We start from the raw sequence: 24,701 nt of genomic DNA, 5'->3' as shown, positions 1-24,701 counted from the left end.
CGTCCTGGGGAGGGGCGCTTCTCCCCTGCCCGTTGGCCCGTCTGCTAGGTGGTAGCCTTCCTTCCTGCAGCAGCCCCGGCCCTCAGCCCTGCCCTGCACAGCTGAGGCGAGACCCCTACAGTGGGCCTCGGCCTTCCTGCCAGTAAAGTACTCTGGGCCCGGAGCCAAAGTCCAGGGGAAGGTGCTGGCCCACTTTGACCTGGGCCCTGCTGGGTATGGCCCAAGGACAAGGGTCCTGTGTCGAGCCTGCTGGGGGCCTCGGTGCTTCAGGCCCTGACCCTTCCCGAGCTGCTTATAGGGAAGAGCTGTCTTCTGGCCTACTAGGAGCTTCTAGAAGCTTCTATGCACTTCCTCCCTGCCACTGCCCTAGTCAGGCTCCTGGCTTGGCTCTGTCCCCTTGGCCAAGCAGCCCCAGCTGTGCCCCAGGCTGGTGCTGGCAGCTCTCGTGAGATGTCCAACCTCCTGTTCCTTATGCACCACTGCCAGCTGAGCCGGGCCTCATGCGGGCCTGGCATTGCTGTGACTTCTCCGCAGGCGGGGGTCCCGGCCCCGGGGCGTCGCGACAGAGAGCCCGGAGGAGCTGCCCATGACGGGGCCATTCCACGAAGCAGAGGGGGAGCCTGGGAACCGCCCAGCCTAGCCTGGCCTGCTGGATCCTGCCACTCACACTCGTGGGTGGGACAGTCACTTCGGCCCCCACAGGCCTGCTCCAGTTCTCTGTGGCAGCAAATTAAAACATGGATGGCACACCCACAGCTCATCGCCCCACCTGCTTCTCATGCTCCCTCGGGGCCACCCCACAACAGCCCGGGTGAGGCCAGACTCAGTGCGGAGCTGTCCACAGTAGCCTGTGGGCACCTGCCCATGGTGCCCTGCTGGACCCACTGACCCTACCAGGCCTTTCTCCGGTGGCCCTGGGTGGGCCAAGGCTGTGCCAGCCCGCCTCTGCCAGCCGCATCCGGGAAGTGCTGTGGCACAAGGTGGACGTGGGGTCCTGGGTGCTCTGAGACGCAGCTCCTGGGTGAGTCTGGGACTCTGGGCCACACCCTGCAGTCCGGCCCATGTCTGTGCTGGGACAGTAAGCCAGGCGAAGAGAGGCCCTTGACCCCAGGGAGGGGTGGCTCCTGGCCGCCCTCTCCTGTCCCGGGAGAAGGACTTCCCAGCACGGGGACCCAAGGCCACGTGTCAAACGTGATCTGCCAGTGCTACAATGCCCATTTAATCGAAATCTGGTAATAAAAGTTTAAATACATAAAAGGTTTGTATTTTCTATCAAAAGAACATCCCCCTGCACGTGGAGGACTCGGGGTGGGGGCGGGCCTGGCCCCGCATGGTGGGTGTGCTGGCGCCCAGCGCTGGGCGGCTCAGAAGACCAGGAAGAGCAGAGCCTCGTGTCGGGGCAGTGCGACGTGCTCCTCGGTCCGCTCCATGGCGCGCACCTGCTCGGGCGAGGCGGCGAGGAAGACCAGCGGCCCGATGCGCTGCTCTGCACACGAGTGGCACAAGTGGCCGCCCTTATTCTCCTTCCGGTTGCTCTGCGGCCAGGGAGGGGAACGTGAGCACAGGGAGGGGGACGTGAGCATGGGGAGGGGGAGGTGGGCACAGGGTGGGGATGTGAGCAGGGAGAAGGATGTGAGCGGGGACGGGGACGTAAGCAGGGGCTGAGGTCCCATCCAGGGCCCACGCCACCCCCCAGTCCCCAGGGCAGGAGGCAGACTTGAGGGCGGCAGGGGGAGCCAGAAGCCGATGCTGCCGCCGCTTGCCACCCGCCCCAACCCCAGCTGCCGGGCACCTACGTAGGTGATGGGCAGCTTGCGCATGGTGAGCGCAGTGTCCACGGGGATGGCATTGTTGCAAGGGCCCACGCAGCACCGGACCACGCCCGTCTTCAGGACGTTGCTGGTCAGCTCCGCCTGCAGCATGTACTCCTGAGCGCAAGTGGGAAGACAGTGAGAGCCAGTCCACGCCAGCGCCCACCTCGATTCCCACCCGCCCCCCGAAGACCCCCCCCCAATGGCCACTGCCCTGTTCTGTGACCAGGGTCAGAAGGGTGCAGCCTCCTAAGGGGGGCAGACCCAAGAGCCACCTGGGGAAGCCACTCGGGGACATGCCCAGGTAAAGATCCCAGCGTGCCTGTGAGCAAGCGGGCCTGGCTGGGGGTTGGACAGGGAGACACGCAGCAAAAGTGCCCCTGGGCACATGGCAGGCCTCGGGGGCACAGTCGGGCTGCAGGACTCTCCCATTCCCCAGCACTTCACCCACCATCCCCCCGCACCCCCACTCTGGCCCACAGCTCAGCTGGAGATGCTGCATCTCCTTGAGTGAAACGCACCTGGACAAAGACATCTCATATAGCCCCTAGAACAGCCAGACTCACCCCTACAGCCCTGAGAACACCCAGACTCACCCTTCCCTATAGCCTCAAGGACATCCAGACTGGCCTCTATAGCCCTGACCCACCCCTACAGCCCTGAGGACACCCGGACTTGCCCCTACAGCCCTGAGAACATCCAGATTCACTCCTCCCTAAAGCTCTGAGGACACCCAGACTCACCCCTACAGCCCTCAGGACACCCAGACTTGCCCCTACAGCCCTGAGACCCTCCCATACAAGGAGGCAGACGAGCCTCCCATCACCGCTCAGAGAAGAGTCTGGGGACTCCGCTTGCAGGTGAAAGAAGCAGCAGCAGGAATTCATGAATGGCAACATGAGGGTTTTCTGTTGGAGAACACTCATGGGTTCCAAGGCAGAGCCTCGGCTTGGCATGTGAGCCTGGGTCCGGGCCTGGCCAGGCAAAGTCCCCAGGGCACAGCCAGGAGCGACTCCCCAGCACAGCTGGGTGTGGCCGAAACAGAAGGTCCCAGCGGAGGCCGGGGCCAGAGTGGACACTTGCTCAGGAAGGCTGGGGACGAGCACCTCACACAGGGTGGCGCTGTCACCCTGACAACTAGGAGACGCAAAGCGACCCGTGGGGCACCTTCCCTCACCAGGGAGAGGCCTATGGCATGGACAAGGGCCAAGTGTGGGAGGGAACCGCACATACTGGAGGGAGCCCTGGAGGAATAAGGAAAGACCAGGAGCCCACTCCTGGGGCTCACCCAGAAGCTACAGAACACGGGAGAGCCCTGCAGGGTCCCTGCAGGCCCAGAGCTGGCCACAGCCTCAAACCCGTTGTGACTAACAACAAAAGGTGGGTGATGGGCCCCAATGAACACGCCCAGCTCCGGCCCATTTGGAACCGGAGGACAGATCCAGGGGGCAGCAGAAGGACACTGGGGTCTCACGATGTAGGGATGGACTGCGCGGCCCAGGGTCATGGGAAATGAACACGGCAGAGTCCATGATTCACAGGGATAAGGTGATGGGAAGGAGAAGAGACCAAGGCCCGCTCAAGCTGTCCTTTCCCTGAGATGCTGAGATCCAGCGGAAACCCTGAATGCACGCTGTGGACAACCCCAAGGTCCCGGAAGGCAAGGGGAGGTGCCAGCAGAGCCTCGAGTGCCAGGCACAAGGCATCTGCCCTGGGTTGGCGAGTGTCTATTCCAGCCCCCGACCACTGCCAGCTCTGCCTATAGGGCACTCCCGGCTCCTCTTACCCCGGCCAAGGTCAAGATGTTCTCCAAGGATTTGGTCATGATGAGACGCTTCTTGGCACGTGTCACCGCCACATACAGGAGGTTCCATTCATCCTCAGAAAATGACTCTGACAGAATAGAAAGGGCAAGAGCCACGGCACAGCTGCCCTACTTGTGCACGGGCCTGGGTGCGTCTGTGCTTCCACAGCTTCTCACACCCGGGGCCATGGGGGTGGGCGCCAAGGGGACTTCTAGGGACCCAGAGGCCCCTGTGAACGCCTGCTCTTACCCCACCTGCCTGCCACTCCCACCCTCACTCAGGACCCCTGGCACAAATGGTTGGGGTGAGGTCTGTGTGTGGGGGGGGGGGGGGGGGAGTTACTGTACCAGTACCAGAAAGCCCTGGGATGGGGTGGGGTGCCAGAGTAGGTGGGTCTCAATGAAGGGACCGCGCAGACACGCTGTGGTCTCAGGGAAGGAAGCGTTCCCCCAGAAAAAGGTCTCCCAGGTCCACTCTTCCCCACTGCGCTCCACCCCACAGCCTTCTCCAGTGAAGAGATCCCCCCTCCCCCCGAGCTGCAGCCCTAAGTCTGAGCCCACCACTTAGAGCCAATGTGTGCCCGACACTTTTATGGTTTTACCCTGTGACTTTAAACATGCAGAAACGCAGAGCAATGGCCACGGCCTCATCCTTTTGAAAGCTCCGACCTCGTCAGTAACTAACCCTGGGGGGAGCGTGCAGGCGGGAGGGCAACTGCCCATCTCCTTACCCACTCGGAAGTGCGGCAGCTGCGCCAAGTTGTGCCTGGCACATGGCACCTTCACAAAGTCGTCCAGAACGTGCACTGTGTCGAACTCCAGGCCCTTGGCTTTGTGCACGGTGCCCAGAATGTACTCTGCAAGGACCACAGGCCAGGGATGAGCAGGGGCACACACAGGCCGAGGGGTGAACAGGGGGACACACAGGCCAGGGGGAACGGGGGGACGCACATGCCGGGGGTGAGTAGGGGGATAGAGGCCACGGGGCAGGCCGAGGAAACTGCAAAGGGGACCGGGCAGGAGACAGTGCCGGCACCCAGTGACAGGGGCAGTGGGAAGTCCTGCCATGCCTGGAGCCCCAGTTCCCCTGTGGCCGCACACCTGCAAAGTCCCGGTCCTCGATGTGGCACTTCTCGATCCTGGCCACCAGCTCGGGAACCCGGACGTTGTACTTCTCCACCACCGCAATCTTGGCTTCCAGCTCCTTGTCCTCAGCCGCTGTCACGTAGCGCTTGAGGCCGCCAAAGCCCTCCTTGTGCAGCCACCGGCGGATGAATCGGTCCTTGATGACGAGATTCTCTGCAGGGACGTGGCCGGCGTCAGTGGTGACCTAAGACCGCACCCCCAACCAGGAGCCCTTTGTCCACTCCCCAGGGACCAGAGTGCCCCACAGGGAGCTGTGACAACTGACATTCCCGCCGGCACTCCTTCCCTCTCCCACCAGGCCCCACTCACGCTTTCTCCGCTCTTCCTCTGGCTGGAGAAGGATCCAAATATCAATGATTCTGTCCAGTCCAAATGATTTAATCCCCTGGAAAAATGTGCAGGGAGGTTTTTGGCTTTGTTTTGTTTTTTTAAATGGCTGGTAATTGTTGTTGAAACAAAGTGAAGCTGGTGTGGAGATGGGGAGCGCCCGGAGGCATGGCGGGACAGTGAGTCTCGGGGCTGCATGTGGCTCTGAACTTGGGTCCTCAGGGGCCACGTTCAGGCAGCGGCTCAAACACTTCTTGTGCTCTGGAAACCAAGGCCCACACCGGCCGCCGGCTCCTCCCTGGTGTGCGCCTCTCGTGCCCGCAGAGGGGAGGGAGAGCACACGTGCAAGGCCATGCAGGGCACTGTGCAAGTCCCTTCCTGAAGCCTGCCTGTGCCCACACAGCGAGGATGGCACCAGCTGGCACAGACAAGGGGACAGCCGAGACAAGGTGTGGCCACAGGGAGGTGGTGAGGGGCGACTTCCTGCTTGCCACGACCCCAGGCTGTGCCCACAACATCTCTCATTGGGAGGAAGCCCGTGGTGCCAGCTGTGGGAACAGAGTCGCTGGCACCGGGCGGGTGTGAGCGCTCTGGTCTCTCCCCGGCGGCCTGCCGTGGTGTCTTGTCTGAAACTGTGATGGGAGACTGCCAGGGACCTCGCTCGCTGGGCCGAGAGCCACATGGGGGCTCTTAAGGACTATCCCCCCTCTCCGGGCACGCGTCTGCAGCTGGGAGCCCGGTCCCCACAGCTGACTCCGCGCTAAAGGCGCCTGACCTCAGGGAGGGAGAGGACAAGGCTGCGGAGCTGGGACCTGCCGCAGCCCGTCGGTGACAGAGCAGGTGGCAGCCGCGCTGCGCCAGCTCCCCTGCAGCGCCTCTCACGGCCCCTCTCACCCCGATGAGGTGGATCCTCGCGGGGACCTCTCCCTCGGTCACGCGCACTGCCTCGTCAAACACGTTGGCGTTGGTTCGGGACAGCAGTGCCACCTGGCCCTGGGCATCCCCGCGAATGCCACCTGCCGGGAGAGAGCGCACACTGCGGCGAGCCCAGTGAGAGGCGCAACACGGCCGGGCGTGGGAGGAGGGTCGGGGCCTTACTTGGGTGGTTCCCGCCGACCAAGGTCTTCTTCCGCACCCGCTTGCAGACGTCCAGGATGGTGGCCCCCACGTACGCAATCTCCACGCCAAACCGAAAGCTCTGTGGGATGGCGGAACGTGGTGGTCAGCCCGGGGCCCATGAGCCGGTCCCGCCAAGGGATCTGGGCTTCCCAACTGGGCCCTGTTGCATGCCTCCCTCCCACAGCGCCCAGGCGAGGCGGGCAGCAGCACCTGAGTGAGGTAGAAGACATGCGTGTGCGGGACGGTGAAGAGCGCGTTGACGGCGCCGCGGAAGGTGTAGATCTGCTGGTGGGGGTCCCCCACGAAGATCTTCCCGCACGGCTGGGACAGGACGATGTTCATGATGGCTGCAAGCAACAAGGGGGGGTCAGGGTCTGTGGCAGGAAGCACCCGCTCGGGAAGGAAAACGTAATGCAAAGGGAGGGTCCAGACAGGTCACTGAGCAGAGAGAGGGGGCACAGTGCCTCCCCCCGCACCTGCCCGCATCCCACACGCCTCACTCGGGAGCACGTGTCACTGAGGGAGCACGTCCACCCCACCTCTGCACGTGTCAGAGGGGGCACGGTCCTCGCCGTCACTCTGTGTCACTGAGGGAGCCTCCCCACCCCACCCATGTTCCTGAGGGGACAGAAGCACGGAGCACCCTGTCAAGCGTGACTGATGAATTTCAAATCACTGTTTCCTGCCGGTTACACAGCCTGGCGGCCACACAGACATTCACTCTGATCGCCAACGTGGCTGCACCACCATGCGACCACTCATGCTGCGCCAGTGCTTTCCGGACGAGCCGAGCAAAGCACTGAGTGCGAGACCCACAGTGAGGGTCTGAGAGACCCCGGCCCGCTCTCTATATACATGCATCCTTAGTGCTAACAGACGCTGTCCCCAACAGCCTATCACCTGGGGTGCAGTCCTGGGCCTCGTCCACAAAGATGGCATCATACGAGGCGAGCAAGGGCTTGCTCAGCTGCCAGAGCTTCAGGTACCCTGAGGAAAGGAGGCGGCAAGGGTGAGGGTCACATGCACGTGAGGAGGCGGGGTGAGGGGTCCCAAGCATGCAAGAGGCAGAGGTGAGGGGTCCCACAAATGTGGGGAGGCAGGGGCCAGGGGCCCGGGGCTGAGCATGCGAGAAGGCAGGGGTGAGGGGCCCGAGTACCTGGGGAGGCAGGGGTGAGGGGCCCCGAGCATTCATGGAGCAGGGGTGAAGGGCTGCCTGATTCTGCCATGGCAACAGGAAGCAGGTGTGTGTGTGTGTGTGCGCGCGCGCACGCACGTGCGCATGCATGTGCATATGTGTGCGTGTGCTTGTGTTGGTGTGAATGTACGTATATGTGTGCATCATGTGCGTTTGTGTGTGTACGTGTGTGCGTGGGTATGCTTATTTGTGTGAATGTACATATATATATATGTGTGCATGTGTGTGTGCGTGTGTGCGTACGGCGATCCTACCGTCGTGGGTCATCTGGTAAGCCTCCTCCTTGCACTCCCCCAGCTTCCGCATGTTGTCCCAGAGCCGGCTGGCCTCCAGGACGCCATTCTAGGATGCCAAAGTCACGGCCCTCAATGTGGGGCATACCCGGTTGGAGCAGGGGCACCTGCCTGGGGTGGGGGAAGCAGATCTCCCCAGCTAAGCCCAAGGCCAGGTGGGGAGGGGGCAGAGGTCTGCTCCAGACCACAGGCCGCCACTGAGCTCATGGAGAGAAAGTGCCAGCAGCACCGAGCGGTGGGCACGGGCGAGGCTGGGGCAGGGTGGGGGGCTGCAGTGGCCAGCAGGAGGCTTCCACCCCCCGCAAGCCGATGCACCCCACTCACCAACTTCTCACTGGGCTCCACCATGACCCTCTGGCCTTGGCTGTTCTTGCACCAGATGGGCACGTGGTCGATCGTCAGCTCTTCGTCCGCTGAGGCAAAGAAGTTCTCGAGCGTCTTACACACCAGCTTGGCCCTGATGAATCCACCTTTCCCTTCGGCCAGGACAGAATTGACCATGAAGGGGGTGAGCTTGAAGAGATTCAGCTTCTTCTTAGACTGGTACCTGGGACACACAGCCCAAAGGAACAGCAGCGCTTTACGGCCGCGCCCCAGTCACACCACTAGGACGCAGAGTCCCGCCGGGATGAGGGAGAAAGCAGAGAAGGGAAGTCCAGGCACACAGGGCCTGAACTGATGCCACGTTGACTGGGTTTCACTGGCAATGTCACCTCTAACAGCCCAGAAGACCCGGCCGCCGAGCAGACATAACTGTCTGGAGGAGTGGGCTAGACTCTAATGGGGCACGAGGAGGTGGGGGCACGCCAGTGCCCTGAGAGCAGGTCCCAGCTGCCTCCTCCCGCTCCACCTTCCCAGGGAAGGCTAGACCAACCAGACTGGCCACCTGCCCTCCCGCCTGCCTGGGGCTGGCCCTAGAGAACGAAACTGCCCACCACAGTCAGGCATCAGCGAGCATCTAAGGGCCAGAACTGGGACACACAGGCCCTGGGTTCAGTCCGACACCACACGACCCCCTGGGCACCTCTGGATGTGGTTCCCAAGCACCCATAGGTGCACCCAGGATAAGGAAAGCCGTGCTCTCACACACAGTGAGAGAGTGGCGAGTCCCCCAGGCCGGAGTGTGTGCACAAGGCCCCCCGCGTCCGCACTCCCTCCCTCTGAGGCACCACAGCTCACTTCCGCCCCACGTGTCCATAGGCCATGGAGTGGAAGGTCTTGCAGATGACGTTGGCGGGGAAGACGCGCTCGGCCTGCTTGGCAATGCTCTTGTTGAAGGTGACATACAGGAACCTGCTCTCGGACCACTTCTCCGCGTACTTCACGAGGGTGGATGTCTTCCCAGTGCCTGGGGGACCAAAAGCAGGGTCGTGAGTGCCACCAAGCAGGCCTGACGAAAACTACTGTCCTGCGAGAGGCAGAGAGGGAGGCGGCAGCTGGAGCCACTGGTTTCTATGTTGTGATCCACCACTTCAGGCCAGGGAGATACCCAGAGGGCTAGAGAGCACTGGCCCAGGGTCCGTCTCTGGAACAGGAGTGCCCAGAGTATCACCAACAAACACTGAGGATGAGCCCCAAGTGGACCCTGCACACCTTGAGCATGGTGTCCACAAATCAAAACAGAAACAGATTCATCATTTCTACTTTGTCTGTGGTGCCAGGAGGGAAGAGTTCCCTGAGCCCCGGCCTTTAGTGAGGACTAGTGGGGAGGTGACTCAGGCTGAGAAACAATGTGAGGCCCAGGGGAAGCGAAGACTCCAGGAGATGCTAAGAACCAGGAACTGTTGGAGGCAAGAGAAGAATGTTGCTGTAAGCAACGAGGAAAGAGGGTAGATTCGTGCAGACGGTGGGCAAGAGATCAAGGAATAGGGCTGGAGCCCTGCCCCCCAAGAGATCAAGGAGCAGGGCCGGAGCCACAGCACAGCGGGGAGGGCGCTTGCCTTGCACGCTGCCGACCCGGCTTTGATCCTCGGCATCCCATATGGTCCCCGGGCCTGCCAGGAGTGATTCCTGAGTGCCGGGCCAGGAGTAACCTCTGAGCATCACCAGGTGTGGCCCCCAGACAAAACGAAGCAAGACATTCAGGAGCCACTGAGCACGCCATCGGGGCAGGCCAACGGCAGGCGGCGGCTCACCTGCAAAGGCCATGATCTTCACCACCTGCAGAGGCTCCATCCTGTGGCTGAGAATCAGCTGCTGCTCGTGCGTGAGCTGGATGGTCTCCCTGCCGGGGCCATTACTGAAGGACGAGAGAAAAGAACAGGAAGGACTCGTGGATGGACCCTCCCAAAGGCAAGCGGGAAAACTGGCTGAGCAGACCTGGACCCCAGAAAAGGGATCCTGACACAGAGATGAAGCTGCTCCAACCACACGAGGCCGCTGACTGCGCACTCAGGAACGACAGGAACCCAGAACATTGGACACAAACCAGTTTTTCTTTTTTTTTTTTAACCAACATTTTTTTATTTTCACTTGTTCTTGAGCCACAGCCAGTGGTGCTCAGGGAGCACTCCTGGTTGGTTCAGGGAACCAAAGGGGATGCCAAGAACTGAACGAGGTCGGCCGAATGCAAGGCAAGTGCACTGCCCACTGTACTTTTGCTCTGGCCCCGAAGTGGCTGAATTCTAAGGATGAGTAATTTACACTCAACCTACTACTCAACCTGCACTAACCAGACTGATATAAAAATAATGTGATTTTCTAAGATAACACAAACAAATTAACTACTGACATTACATCTGGAAAGCAAAATGGATTTGTGCAAAGCTCAGCAATTAAGGATTAGGCTATTCTGTTTGCTCCTGTTAGCTATGCTTGTGGTTTTGTGAATAAACGAACAGAAACGTCTGTCACAGGAGGGTCTAGGTATCACAGAAGCAAGAAAAATGTCTGGACAGACAAACAGAAGTACGTTGGTTAGGAATGACCTGAAATACTACAACAAAACAGGTGAGTGTTACATGCTGAATGCTGTGGTTCAATAAAGCCTCCGAACCCTCACAGTCGGCTACAGACAACCCTGGCTGGGCCTTGGAGCCCTGAGAGCACAGTCAGAGGCAGACTTACCCGGGCCAAACTGACGGCTCCTCCTTCGCTGGTGTGACCTGAGCACAGGAATTCTCCTGAAGATACAGGCAATAGAAAATGTTGTAGTGAATCCTGGCAGGAGAAAAGGCAGATTTAGAGGTTTTCAAAGTGAGATCTGAGCTTTCCTCGGAGACATGCAGATCTCTCACCATTCTTCCGGGAAATAGCCGCGGTTGTTTAATTCTAAAATAAAGGACAAAACACCCAAGTGCTCTCAGGCTGCCCGCCTGTCCCTGGGGCATCTTGCTCTGGGGAGGAGGACGCAGCTAGGAGGCGCGTGGACAAGGCAGGGGCCGAGACAGCAGAGCCGGGCTGAAACCAATGTCCACTCATGCCTCACTGAGAGAGACTCCTGCTCAGTGCCCGCTTGGTGAAGCTCACAGATTCCTGTATCCTGGCTCTGCCCCATGGCTCTGTGATGGGACAATGCTCCAGAAACATGGAGAACCTTCTACCGCTGAAGGTCCCATGAAAGGCTGCTATATGCCAATGCTCCAGAAACATGGAGAACCTTCTACCCATGAACGGCTGCTACATGCCAATGATCCAGAAACATGGAGAACTTTCCACCCATGGATGGCTGCTACATGTCAATGATCCAGAAACAGGGAAAACCTTCTACTGTTGAAGGTCCCAATGGACAGCTGCTACACGCACCCCGGCCACAAGGTCAAGGATAAGACAAAAGCCTCTGAGTGATGGGGGGTGGGCCGAGCCCCAAAGATGTGGGTGCCGGGCACCCAGGCAGGGCCTTTACCGGTTGCTGATGTTGACGCCCTTTTCCCGCATGGCGTAGAGAAGCACCGCGATGCAGTACAAGGTCTCGGTGATGTCCGGCATGGTCACCGTGGAGCTGGGTCTCCGGAGGCAGGACAGCAGCTGCTGTATGTCGTCCACGCTGCTGGACAGCAGGACGATGGCGGCCACCAAAGCCCACACATTGACACCCTGTGAAGGGAGGTGACCGGAGAGAAGGGCCAGGCTCTGTTCGTGCACACATGGCTGTTGGCTGCACGCAGCTTAGCCTAGTCCCCTGGGCCCCAGAGAGGCGCTTGAGACCGGAGTGCGGCCAATGAATGGTTGTCAAGGGAGCATGGAGACAGCCCGGAAACCCCCAGAGCAGCCGCCTCCACCCGACCGAGGACCCCGGGAAAGGCACTGCCCCGCCCCAGCCCATTCACGCACGGTGGCAGCCATGTAGAGGTCAGGCAGGTGTTGGCGCACACACGCCTCAGCCTCAGGGAGGAGCAGGTGGTCCCGCAGGCTCCAGAGCACACGCCCAGGGTCCACACTGGGGGAGCACTTGGTGGTGGCTGTGTACCTGGGAGACAGGGAGGCGACAATGTGACAGGGAGCACGGTGGCGGGTGGGTGGCGGCGGCCCAGGCAGCGGCACTCACCGGATGAGATTGAGCACGCACAGGTCAGACTCTTTGTCCAGGCCGCAGCTCAGCAGGATGCCGTCCACCTTGCTGACCGCCTGCTCCTCGCTCAGCAGGTAGCGGTGGTACAGCTTCTTCCACGGGATGAACTGCAGGGCCGGGAGATCCAGTCACACGCACACAGCAGTGCTCAGAAAGGAGAGAGGTGCACAGGCACGCAGACACATGTACACAGACACGCACACACATATACATGTACACAGACACACAGGTACATACGCATGCAGACACAAGTACATAACACACATGCACACATACATACACACATATACATGCACACATACATTTACACACATGCGCTAACACACCTGTACAGATACAGACACAAATACACATACATGTACACATACACACACATCTGTACACATACACGCACAAACATAAAACATATATACGTGCATGCACACACCTATACACATGCATAAACATATACACACATGCACACACACACGTGCGCACATGCACACACACATATACACACACAGAGAACACCCGTCCACCAGAACGCAAGCATAGCTAAGAGTCCAAAAGGCGGGAAAATCAAATGAAAGTTTTGCACAAAAGGAGTCTCAGTCCTAGTTCTTACACAAACTCACTACAGAGTCTGGGAAAGCCAGTGGCCTCCATGACCCATCTGACCTACCAGGCTACTGACAGCTCAGTTTCAATGAGAATCAAATACAGGAGAACTGCAACCATCTCATAATCAGAAAAAAACAGACTTAAATCAGAAAGTATTACAAGAAATGAGCTGGGGACGTGGCTAGGCAGTGGAGCCTGGCGAGCGGGAGGCCTAGGTTCAATCCCTGGACAGCAAAAAAAGAAGAGCCCGTGTATCTATGAAAACCATAAATACACGAGCACCAACATGGCTGGCTGCTGGCTCCAGGAAGCAAAGAGCAGGAGAGGAGGAAACGGCAGCAGCCCTGCAGGACAAGCGGGCTTCAACGCCCGCCTCTCCCAAGGTGTCAGAAAATGCACACAGAGACTGACGAGGACAGAGACCCTGCATGACAGAAGGCCACCCCGCCAGGAAGAGGAAAGTACACCCAATATTCCCTGGACTAGGACACACGCCAGGCCACGAGCCCGGCCTTCACAACTCAGAAGCACTGAAATGATAAGAGAGGGAGAATCTTTTTTGAGTCCAACGAGATGAAACTAGAGAACATCAGCAGAAAGAAACACCAAAAAACCCACAAGTGGGAGCTAAACAACGTGCACCTCAGAACAGCCTGTGGGACAAAGGGGAGCTCACAGAACGCTTCAGCCAAGAACCTGAGACCAGAGAGGCCCACCCGTCCTTCCGAAAAGGGACGAAGGAGACACTAGGAAAAGCCGCTGGCTTCGGATGCTTGGATCACAACGGCCCAACAGGGCACGGGAGAGGCATGGCAGCAGGGGGCAGGCTCTCACACAAGCCTGAAGGGGTTCTGGCTCTGCGCCCCAGGCACCCAGGAGCCGCTGAGTACTGAGCTGGGTGCAGCCTCTGGGCACCACCACAGTGACCCCAGGAAAGCCCCCAAATCAGCAGGCTCTGGGGCTGGAGTCTAAGTTCCAGTTTCTATGCCCGGAGCCCAGATCCACACACCGAAAAGAAGCACCACCTAACTCTCTACCTGAAACACTCGCCCCCCCCCGCCCATCTCAAAAAATAACGAAACAAATCCAAAGTTAACAGAAGAAAAGAAACTGTATTAAAGACAAGAGCACAGACAAACAGAGAACAGAAACAGAAGGAAAAAAGACCAACCAGAGAATTGGCTTTTTTCAAAGACCAACAGAATTAACAACCCTTAAGCAAATTAAGGGGAAAAAGAAAAGGGGCAAGAGAGAGAGTACAGCGGGGAGGGCACTTGCCTTACAAGCAGTGGACCCGGGTTCGATCCCGGCACCCCACAGGGTCCCCCGAGCACCGCCAGGAGTGATCCCTGAGCACAGAGCCAGGAGTAAGCCCTGAGCACTGCTCAGTGTGGCCCCAAAACAGAACAGCACCCCTTGATAGCAAAAAGGCATTTCTCAGGAAGGAGAAAGAAGGCAGGGCCCAGCCAAGAGAGGGGCGAGAGCTGCGTGTGACGTGTCCTCCCACGTCCTCTGCCCTTGGAGGACAGCACTCTGTCCCTGCTGGTTCCCCGTGGCGGGTCGCAGGACCCTGAGCGCTAGACTGGGACAGGGAGGTGTGAGCAGCACAGGTAAGCAGGGAGGCAGGCAGCAGTGAACTAATGCAGAGACTGTGGCGGGGGTGGGGGTGTGCCAGGCCCTCACCGGGTGCTCACCACGGATCCCCACCAGGTAAGAAGCATCAGGAACGGAGCGCCAGGCACACGGGCCAGGCTTCCGGCAGTAAGCCAGGGAATGACAGGGCGAGGGGGGATTCCTAAGGAAGCGTGAGCGCGGGGGAGCAGAGGCTGGTGTGAGCGAGGAAGGAACCCGATAGCCCTGGCTGAGGTGTGAGGGCCGGGGACGAGACTCCAACCAGAGCAGGGACATAGCTGCTGTGCGCAGGCCTCGGAATGTCAGGAGGCCTCACTTCCGTGGGGGGGACATGGCACAGCCCGCAACTGCTGGGGTCCCGAGTCCATGTGCCCACAGACCTGTGCAAGGGGGCTAAGGGGCTGCTCTGGAGGGGCGCACAGTCCAGCTGCTGGGCGGCTCTGCCTTTCTCCACAGGAGTGCAGCAGCTCGGACAGCCAGAAGGCGGGTGGTGAGGGAAGGACTGGGTGCACCCTAGGGCCTGGAGTCCCACGTGCTGCGGGGCGGAGGATCTCCCGAGCAGCTCCCAGACCCTCTCCCAGCAACACTGGGCCACCTGGGCTGAGTTCAGTCAGGGAGACCCTGCGCTGATGACTGACCTCAGCTCTCTGAGGACAGCCTGAGTGCTCCTGTGAGCACAACTACAGCTCCGGGTGACATCAGGGAGCCAGAAAGCATGGAGAGCACAGCTACGGCCAGTAGGGAAATGGGAGGCCCCAGGGGAGCACAGTCACGCCCAGCAGGGTGCACAGGAGGCCCTAGGGGAGCACCGTCACACCTAGAATGGAGCACGAGACCCCAGGAGAGCAGTCACGCCCAACGGGAGCATGAGGAGCACAGTCACGCCCAGCAGAGACCACAAGAGGCCCCAAGGGAGCACAGTCACCCCCCAGCAGGGAGCACCAGGAGCACACACGTGTCCTGTCGCTTACCAGCGGGTCACTGATGACCTCCCGCCACAGGTGGCACACCAGGCTGAGGTTCCAGTAGAGGTCCTCCACTGGCAGGAAGGCAAAGATGTGGCGCAGGACCTCGCTGGGGAGGCTGCAGATGTGGCTCTGGGTTTCTGGGCAGGACGAGGTCCCCAGGAGCCCGTAGCAGGCATCGGGGACAGGATCAGGGCCGATGTCCTCCACCTCCGGGCTGGTGGCTCTTGACTCTGTGGACAGGCGGGGCAGCGGGTCCCCCAGCTGGCGCCTGCCCTCCCGGGGCCTGACACAGGACAGGGACGGCCGGGGCCGTGGTGTCTTCTTGGAAGCCCCGTCCCGCTGGCCGGTTCCCGTGGCATGGTTCCGCTCATCCTCCAGGGAGCGGGAGCGCTTCCGGGCAGGCAAGGGTGAGCGTGGGGAGCCCAGCCGGGCCTCCCCACCTGCCTCGGGGGCCCGGGCGCAGCTGTTCTCCGCAGCAAAGATCATGCCCCGCTCCGCGTCCTGGGCCCTCTCCTGGCCCGCACAGCTGCTCTTGGCCATGTCATGGGGGAGCGGCTCAGGGGCAAGTCTCCGACATCCTCGGCCTAGAGGGAAACCAGAGAAGGAACGAGCCATGAACACTGGCCACTGGCTGCTGCCGAGCCAACGCCAGACTGACCTGCAGATCCATGAACAGGCCGGCGGACAGGGGCGGGCATGCTGGCCAGAGGCCAGGAATACCTCCTGCTGCCGGCCCCAGACATCTGGGCAAGAGCGAGATGGGCCTGTCCATGGTGCTGACCACTTTGTGCCCCGCGCCTGGCCATACCCACACCCCTGCAAGGAGACAGCCCCCCTTGGTGTCCCTGACAGAGTGTGACAGAAGCCCAGCTCAGACGCCGGAAGAAGCTCTGGCTCTCGGGGACCAGGAAACCCACTCTGCCCGGCACACAAGGGAAATCTTTTGGTTTCTATTTGCAGTAACGTGTTTTTAAACACTCAGTGGTAGTTGAAGAGGCTGGAACACATGCCTGGTTGCAGGGGGCCCCGGCACCCCTGGGGCAGAGTCAAGCCGCTGAGGCTGTCAGCAGCTCCGGGATGGCTGACTCCTGCCTCACGGACAAAAAGCACAGAAATCAAGAAGTCGGAGTCACCTGATCCGGCATTTCCTGAGCCTCAGGCTTCTCAGCACCGGCCACCCCTGCAGCTGCGGCCCCTAAAAGCTGACCCAACTGCCAGCAAGTCAATGACTTCTCAACACACAGCAAAGTGGGGCAAAGCGAGAGCACAGTGCAAGGGCGTTAGCCTTAAATGCAGCCCACCTGGGCTTGATCTCCGGAAACCCATGATCCCCCCCCCCCAAGTCTTCCAGGAGTGATTCCTGAGCCCAGAGCCAGGGAATACCTGAGTATCGCCAGTGTAGCCCCCAAAAAAACAAAAACAAAAAACAAAAACAGAACCAAATATATGGCTCCTTCCTAAAGGACGCCAGACGGAAGCTCCCTCGGGAAAGTAAGAGAAAGCGCAAACTACATCCAGCCTTCCATAGAATTGATGTCACAAGGGAAAAAAACGACAACCTGCAACTACTTCTGGAGAAAGTTGATAGAAACAATCAACATCAGCATTTGCAAGGAGCCTAAGACAGGCTCAGCATACACACACACGCACAGGCACATGCGAACACACATGCACACACACACACGCACACACACCCTCGAATAGTCTGAGCACCTGGACATGCATGCACACACTCCTTGCAAAGAACTCACAATGCATTGCAGTTAACTTGTACACGCAGAAGACTGCGCAGCACTTAGTTCCTAGGTTTAAACTGCCCCACACAGCCGATTCCGGTCATTCCCGAGGGAGCAGCAGGTGTGTTCCAGAGAATCAAATGGCAGCTACATGAGCCAGGGGCTGGTTCAGGCAGTGAGGAGAAACTGGCCGCTGAGGTGTGGCGCCTGTTGGCACTGGCCCACACACCTGAAGGCCCAGCCACGGCTGCAGACAAGCAGGTTTTTTTAAAAAATATTTATTTATTTATTGTTTTTTGGGTCACACCCGGCGATGCACAGGGGTTCTTCCTGGTTATGCACTCAGGAATTACCCCTGGTGGTTCTCAAAGGACCATATAGGATGCTGGGAATTGAACCCGGGTCGGCCGTGTGCAAGGCAAATGCCCTACCCGCTGTGCTATTGCTCCAGCCCCGACAAGCAGGTTTTGACCTTACACTCACATGGGACAGTGGCAGATGGCCGCTGCAAGGAAATGGCCCCCCACAGGGTCCCTGACAGTGCTCTCGCTGCCAGCTGCCAGTGCCCGGTCCTGGGGGGCCAGTGGGCAATCAGCAGAGGGCAGCCGCCTCCCCAGTCATCGATCCGGGCAGGAGCAAGTGGTGTCTCCAATGGTGACAGGGGACATTTCACGGCAGGTTCTCAGAACTGGTAGGTCTAGAAACGCACTAAGAATAGTGGTGAGAGGCTCTGAGGGCTGGAGCACAGACCTGCATGTGGGAGCTCAGGTGCAAGCCTGGCAGCATCTTGTGCCTGGAGCATGGCCAGGGGAGGTGGAGGAAGAAAGAGTGACGAGGGACAGGCCCTGCTGGGGTCCCGACTCGCTCACAAAGAACCTGTGTGCTGGCGGGCTGGAAATAAACAGTCTGTAGGTGAGCGGGGACCAGGGCGGCAGTGCAGCAGGGGGGCGACAGGGAGCACTGGACAGAACCCCAAAGAACAGGACCACGTGAGCAGGACCTCGCGCAGGGAAGTGGTCCTGCGTGGACTCCAACGCAGGCTCTGAGGTCCCCACAGAACACACAGGCATGGCAGCAGCCACACTTGGGGACCCGAGAGGGAGACCTACCCCTCGTCCCTCTTCTGGTTCCGGGTCTAGGATAGAGGCCGTGGTTCGGGTCTCTGTGTGTCCATCTCTGACTGAAGGGCTGAGACACAGCCAGGTGACTCGGGGCCAAGAGCTGGCAGTCGACGGCTGTCAGACGCTTTCGCTTACACCGGCTCACTGCTTCGCACCCATGGGCAGAAGGAAAGGGACACACGTTAGTCACCCTGTCCCAAAGGCCACCAGGGAGCCCGCCAGCTCCTAGCACCCAGCCGGCCCTACCTCACTCCTCCACCCTCCACTAGCGCTTCAGAGAACCCACAGGACGAGATTAAAGGAGTCTCTTTTCTCCATCCTAGCAGCCCCATCATGAAACGTTCCTTCCCACCAAGAGCCAAAGCAGGCAGGCCTGCGCCAGCACCTTACCCCGCCATTTGCTGGTGCTGTTACTACCACAAATCCCTGTGGGCCCACACTCCCACCCTCCCCGAGAAAGCCTGCACCCAGACCCAAGTAACCCAAAATGGTTTCCCAATCCGTCCCCTCTCTGCACCCGGCTGAGCCCATGCTTCATTCCAGGCTGGGAGAGACCCCTGCAGGCTGAGCTCCCCCAGCTGTGGCCCCTCAGCACCCTCGCAACAACCCTTCTCACGGTCTGGCTGCTCTCTTGAGGCTGATGCGGTATCAGAGACTTTGAAAACACTTGTGTCCACACACACACACACACACACACAGCCCCTGCAGCCTGTGCCGTTAACTCAGGACTGAGATGGGAAGATCTCAGGGGCCCCCCGAGTTAGGGCGCAGTGACACAGAGACAGGCACCCAAGGGTGCGGTGTGCACAGCGGGGAGTGACAGAAGGCACTGCTAGTGGACAGGGAATGTGTGTGACGCCTCCCCCGGCTGCTCTGGAGTCCCCAATGTCCAGTTCACAGCTCCTGCAAGTTTTCGAGGCACTGGAGTGAGTAAATAAAAAAAAAAAACCCATGTAATCACAGCAGATTGTAAATCTGTAACTATATCTCACAGTGATTCATTAAAATAATTTTAATTGAAAAAAAAAGATAGCACAGTGGGTAGGGCATCTGCCTTGTATGCGGCAGATATGGCCGACCCGAGTTCGATTCCTCTGGCCCTCTTGGAGAGCCTGGCAAGCTACCGAGAGTATCTCACCTGTATGGCAAAGCCTGGTAAGCTACCCGTGACGTATTCGATATGACAAAAACAGTAACAAGTCTCATAATGTTACTGGGCCCGCTCAAGCAAATTGATGAACAAGGACAGTGACAGTGAAAAAAAAAAAATCCCCAGATACCTGTTGAGCAGAAAGACCCTGTACGTATTACCACCCTGGGCTTCCCCCAGTGAATAGGGCTAAGGTGAAAACTGGACATAAACTCAGAGCCAAGGATCCAGGTTCAAGGGATGTATCCCCCACGGCCACCCTGGCCAGCTTGGGAAAGCCCCCGACACGGGACACAGTAGAGTCCCGTGGATTGAGCTCCCAGTCAGTTCTGTGGCTGACGCTGTCTGTGGCACCGAAAGCCAGTCACAGTCATGGAGGCAGACCCGTGGTGGCCAGCAGCCACACCCAAGAAAAGCACTCACCCATCCCTGCCGCAGCCCACACACCAGCCACGGCTCAACCAGAGCGAGAGGGAGGAGAATCCCCGAGGTGGCGGTGGGGGGGGGGGGGTCCGCAGACATAACACTGGCCATGCCCAGGGAAAGCAGCAACTGGACAAACTGGACAGGAGCTGACTTTTGTGAAAAACAGCTGAATCTTTTGCTTTTGGAGGGCCATGCCTGACTCGCTGTCCAGGGAAGCCCATGGGGACGGGGTCCGTGCAGGCCTCATGCAAACGCTTGGGCCCCCTGGCTCTTACCCCAGCAGTGAAATATATCTGAATCTTAAATGCTCATTTAGTCAAGGAAATGCTTGCAGAAATCTAACAAAGGGATGGGGACAAAAGAAATGGCTATCTGGAGGTATGTTCATTCTGCTACCGGATAGTTCATTTCTGTCTTCGGGAGAGTTCTGGAAGATTCCAGTGTGTTTCAGGACTACAAGTAAGAGTTGAGGTAGAGCACACAGACCGGGCCTAGGGCTGCCAGGAACTAAGACAGCTGCCACTCTGCATCTGGGCTGTCCCCAGCACCACGATTGGGGGCAAGTCACGTCCTCCGCTAGGGTCATACAGGAGAGGTCACAGAGAGCAGGGCTATTCCCCTTCCTTGGGGTCACTATCTGGAGCTGGAGCAAGACGTGGTCTCTGTCTGGGACAGAGTCCTCTGACTTGGAAATGGCTGTGCTGGGACTCAGATGGGCTCAAAGGCCCACCTGCCCTCAGCAGCTGTGACTCACCATCAGGAAAACAGAGAGGCCAGTGCGGGCCACCAGGGCCTTCAGCTGGACACCACGGGAACTACACGCCGACCATGCCCCCCAGGGCCTGTGAAAGGTGGCAAGCTCAATTCCATCATTGCATTCATGGTCTTTACACAGTAAAACTACTAAAGTACTGATAAGACCACCCTTTGGCTCCTTCTGAAGACTGATCTTGAAGGTGTTCAACTATAGCTCTCCTGATCAGAGAAGACTCTTCCTTCACGAGCCGCTAAGCCAAGGTGTCCAGAGGACTGCAGGAGGACAGAGGCAAGCCCGGCCAGTGGGCCAGAGGGCCGCAAGTTCCACAGGCTACACAGCGGCTCCCCGCACTGCCTTCCCAGCAATCCTCCCACAGAGCCCACCACAGGGAGGCTCCACTCCCTCAGTGTTAGCACCGGACCAGCAGAATGAAGAGCATCTGGTCACTCAGGATACTTCTCATCCCTACCTGGCACTGCCCTCCCTGTCCCGACCTCTCTGACCCCCAGCTCTGGGGCCCCACTGGACTGGCTCCTTGGGCTCCTGGTCTGCTGTCTGCTTTCAGGGGTGAGGTTCCGTGGCACCTGGTCCTTTGCACGGCACCTCTTCATCCTGATCTACCCTGCTCGACTTCTGTGCCCCAACCTGCTTCTCAATCAGTCTCCCCTGAACCATGCTTTTTCTCACCCCCTAACTCTGGCCACCAGACTACAGACTCTGCAACTGCTATCACTGTCCCTCAAATGCTCAGACAACACTTAGCAAATAACCGAGAGTCAAGCATTTGTGAAAGGCCAAGCAGAAGGCTCCACTCGGTTTTAATCACAGCGTGGCTTCAGTTTCTCCCCTTGGCTACTGGAAAACACTGAGCACACATCTCCAAAAGTGAAACAGTATGTGGGATATGTGGGAGCTTGTCCCACAGCAAGCGGTCATGGCTGTGACAGAAATGCAGCCAGCGCGAGTATCTCTTCCAGGCCAGACTCACGCCCGCTCGCCGCTTCTCAGCACCCCTTCCCAAGCGCAGAAAGCCAATGCCAAGTCCCGCAGCACCCCAGCAGCCTGTGTCTATCCTTCCTGCAGGACAGCCTCTCCCAGTACAGTCTGATGGGAAACACGCCTTGGTGGCAAGGCCCTCACATGTCCGGGTATTTCTTCGCTCACTCCCCTCTGATGTAAGACCCGCCAGTGCAGACAAGGAGTGGCCTGAGGTCATAACATCAGGTGGGTGATGAGCCTGAGCTGCCAACTTCCTGGGATCAGGGCTCTGCTATGGCAATCCCTAGCCTGCTTCTCCTGGCATAACCCAAGCCCAAAGAACTTGCAACTATAAGAAACTCTAACTGCAAGGGAATGACTGGCGCGCCGACTCTAAAAGGAGTAACTGCGACAAGACACGTTCTCCACGGAGCCGGGAGAAGCCAGCATGGATGCGCTCCCTCCCGCGGCTTGTCCCTGTAGTCCAGGCCACAGGGGTCTCCGAGTCCCACACTACTGTCCTCCCTCCTCTCCCAGACAGCAGGGGTAGGTTTTCCAGACAAGTTTGGACATGGCACAGACGTTCCTCACGCAGAGCCAAGGAAAGAAAGGAAACCACTGGTTACTTAGTCCCTAAAGCCTCTTCTTTCTACCAAGGCTCCCTCATTGTCAGTGCATCCAACACCCACGAGTAAGTGTCCACTTCACCCTCTCTTGGTACCTGGGGTGTCACATGCTATGGGAGGCACAGTTCAGACCTCGCTAGCCCACAGACACACTTCCCCATCTGCAAGGAGGCGACCAGGGCCCGTAAGCACGCTGCGCCAAGGGTGCTGGTGAGCAAGGGCGGGCAGCAGGTGGCCAGGTGAAGATGGCCACAGGAGCACTCAGACTCCGCAGTGATGCGAACGGCATGAAATGTGCCAGGCAGGAAAGTGGCACCCCAGGGTGACGTGACGGTGTAAGGGGGGATACCCAGGAATTGGGAGAGGAAGTTGGAGGTATGCTGGGGTAAGGAAACCCGAGTAAAGTCAGGCAACATGGGGAACCCTTGGATTCAGAGGCTTGAGGATCAGCCGTGGTCACAAGTAAGGGTGCAGACGCCAAGCGGGCAGAAGCCACAGAAAATCGCTATTCACCCCAGCCAGGGCTGGTGAGGGGAAGGTTGCAGTGGAGAGGCAATAAGGCCTTGCCGGCCAGGCGTGCGGCTCAACAGCAGAGCGCCTGTTTTGCACGTGTGAGGCCCTGACTTCCGTCCCGCACCACAAAAACAAGACCAAGATATTTTGGGTCAAGATGGGAAGAGAAATGCGAAACAAAGAAAGGATAATAGGTATTCCCAACTAGAACTCGTACAACAGCATCAGCACAAGGCCACGGAGAGAGAAGATTGTGGCCATGTTCTCATCGCCTCTTCCACAAAGACAGGTCGGTGAGAGGCTCTGAAGAAGGTGCTGCTGTTTTGTTTTACTCTCTTCTTCGGAATCCCAGGGTGGGCTCCCCGAAGCTGTCTGATCCCAGGTCCTCAAAAGGCGCAAGTCTGGGCGGGTGATAGAAGGGTTCGGATACCCTGGCAGGGGTTAGACTCCGGGGAGCAGGTGCTCTCACAGAATCGACTGAAAGCCAGTTTTGAAAGTCCAGAAAAGGCAGCTGGACATGAAGAGAAATGCGTAAGAGCCAACGAGGTCTTCCAAGTTCTTCCAGGCCCTCTGCAGCGCTCCCACGCTCACAGGTGACAAAACACAGCAGGTGACGTTGACCTCAATGTCCACAACCACAGACAGGAGACAGAGAGCCAGGTAGCAACTCTAAGGGTTGACATTTGTAGGCTACTTGTAAAATGTCAATTCAGTCAGGCTACAAGTGCTGGCCAGGAAATCAGCCTGGAGAAACCCAGGAAATAACTGCCCTTCATTGTGACCCCACCTGAACTATCCATATGGCTGCTCACTGAGACGCAAGTGGGCCCTCAACCAACATAGGAGCTGTGGCCAAATCCACAAACACCCAGCTGTCCAAAGAGGGGATCACGGAACAAAGTTCCCAAGGCAGGCAGGTCACCAAGAGCTCCCTGGGTCTGCCAGGCTGGCAACCAATCACCAAACACTCGATCCTTTGCAGCATCCACGGGTGCCAATTTTGTTTTGTTTTTCTGGGGGGGGGGGGGTGTTGGGCGACACCCATTGTTGCTCAGGAGCTGCATTCAGGAATAACTCCTGGCAGATCTCGGAGGGCCATAGAAGATGCCCAGGATAGTACCAGGTTGGCCGCATGCAAAGCAAACGACCTCCCGTTGTACTATCACTCTGACCCCCAAGTCTTCGGTTTTTGTGCTTTTTTTTTTTTTAAAGCGCGGGAACTGAGGGCCAGAGAGATAGCACAAGGCATAAGGCACTTGCCCCGTGACTGGAGATAGGGACCCGAGTTGCCTTGCATGACCAAGCCCCGTTTGGATCTCCAGCACCACACCCCGGGCACCCCCAGGAGCGAGCCCTGAGCCCACAGAGAAGCAGGAGGGGGGAGGCTAGGCGAGGCCTGGGCTTCTCGCACGGCCCGACGGCACGGGAGAAGCAACCCTGGCGCGCGCTCAGGCCTCGGGCCGGTCGGAGCCCCAGGCACCCCTGCCTTCCGACGGCCCCGAGCCCGGCCCCGCGCCAGCCCAGCCCCGGTGCAGCGAGCGCGGGCTCCCCCGACGGCGCACCGCGGGCGGGCGCTCCGCACCCGGGGGCTGCGGGGCGGCGTCCAGGCCGGGCAGCGGGCACCTGCGGGCCCCCTGGGCGATGCTCGGCCGCGCGGCGGGGCCGCAGGACCCGAGGCCGGGATTCGCCAAGGTCAAAGCCCGGCCGCGGAGCACGACTCGGGGCCGCACCCGCCGCCCCCGCCGGCCCCCGCGCCTCGGCCGCCCGAGCCCCCCGCCCGCGCTCTGGCCGCCCAACCCCGCCCCGCCCGGCCCCGCCCGCTCGCCCGCCCGCGGCCTCACGCACTGCGGCGCCCCGGGCCCGGCTCCCGCCGCCGGCCCCGCCGCCCGGCCTCCCGGTCCCGGCGTCCCCAGGCCGGCGCGCCGCGCAGCCCGCCGACTTCCGCCGCCGGTGCCGCCGAGCCCCGCCCCCGCCTCCGAGCGACCGCGC

General features: G+C 59.3%; 1 protein-coding gene across 2 annotated transcripts; it reads right to left on the bottom strand.

The window, feature by feature from the left end:
- Positions 1-1,197: 1,197 nt before the first annotated feature.
- FBH1 (F-box DNA helicase 1) lies at positions 1,198-24,672 on the bottom strand. 2 transcript variants are annotated; one of them, XM_056114553.1, is made up of 21 exons: positions 24,558-24,672; positions 18,251-18,406; positions 15,409-15,989; positions 12,182-12,312; positions 11,968-12,103; positions 11,540-11,730; positions 10,762-10,854; positions 9,831-9,934; positions 8,875-9,043; positions 8,020-8,242; positions 7,657-7,744; positions 7,108-7,194; positions 6,418-6,554; positions 6,187-6,286; positions 5,983-6,104; positions 5,071-5,146; positions 4,717-4,914; positions 4,347-4,472; positions 3,598-3,704; positions 1,797-1,928; positions 1,198-1,535 (listed from the first exon to the last, which is right to left on the bottom strand). In XM_056114553.1, coding segments are annotated over exons 1-21 (3,129 nt in total). In that variant the 5' UTR covers positions 24,559-24,672; the 3' UTR covers positions 1,198-1,364. The 2 variants fall into 2 exon arrangements, with proteins under 2 accessions (XP_055970528.1, XP_055970529.1); XM_056114554.1 differs by having other exon boundaries at positions 18,251-18,409; positions 24,558-24,667.
- Positions 24,673-24,701: the final 29 nt, after the last annotated feature.

This window comes from Sorex fumeus, unplaced genomic scaffold, assembly GCF_029834395.1.
Source record: "Sorex fumeus unplaced genomic scaffold, SorFum_2.1 ptg000026l, whole genome shotgun sequence".
Taxonomy (NCBI): Eukaryota; Metazoa; Chordata; class Mammalia; order Eulipotyphla; family Soricidae; genus Sorex; species Sorex fumeus.
The sequence above is the reverse complement of the archived record's forward strand: the minus strand, read 5'-3'. Positions and strand labels throughout refer to the sequence as shown.

What these genes read in the sequence shown, in the direction of transcription:
- FBH1 (XM_056114553.1), bottom strand. An exon ending in GGTCGGCGGGAACCACCCAA is followed by an intron (nt 6,105 to 6,186) that starts GTAAGGCCCCGA and finishes CTCTCCCGGCAG; the next exon opens with GTGGCATTCGCGGGGATGCC. An exon ending in ACATCTTGACCTTGGCCGGG is followed by an intron (nt 1,929 to 3,597) that starts GTAAGAGGAGCC and finishes ACTTGCGCTCAG; the next exon opens with GAGTACATGCTGCAGGCGGA.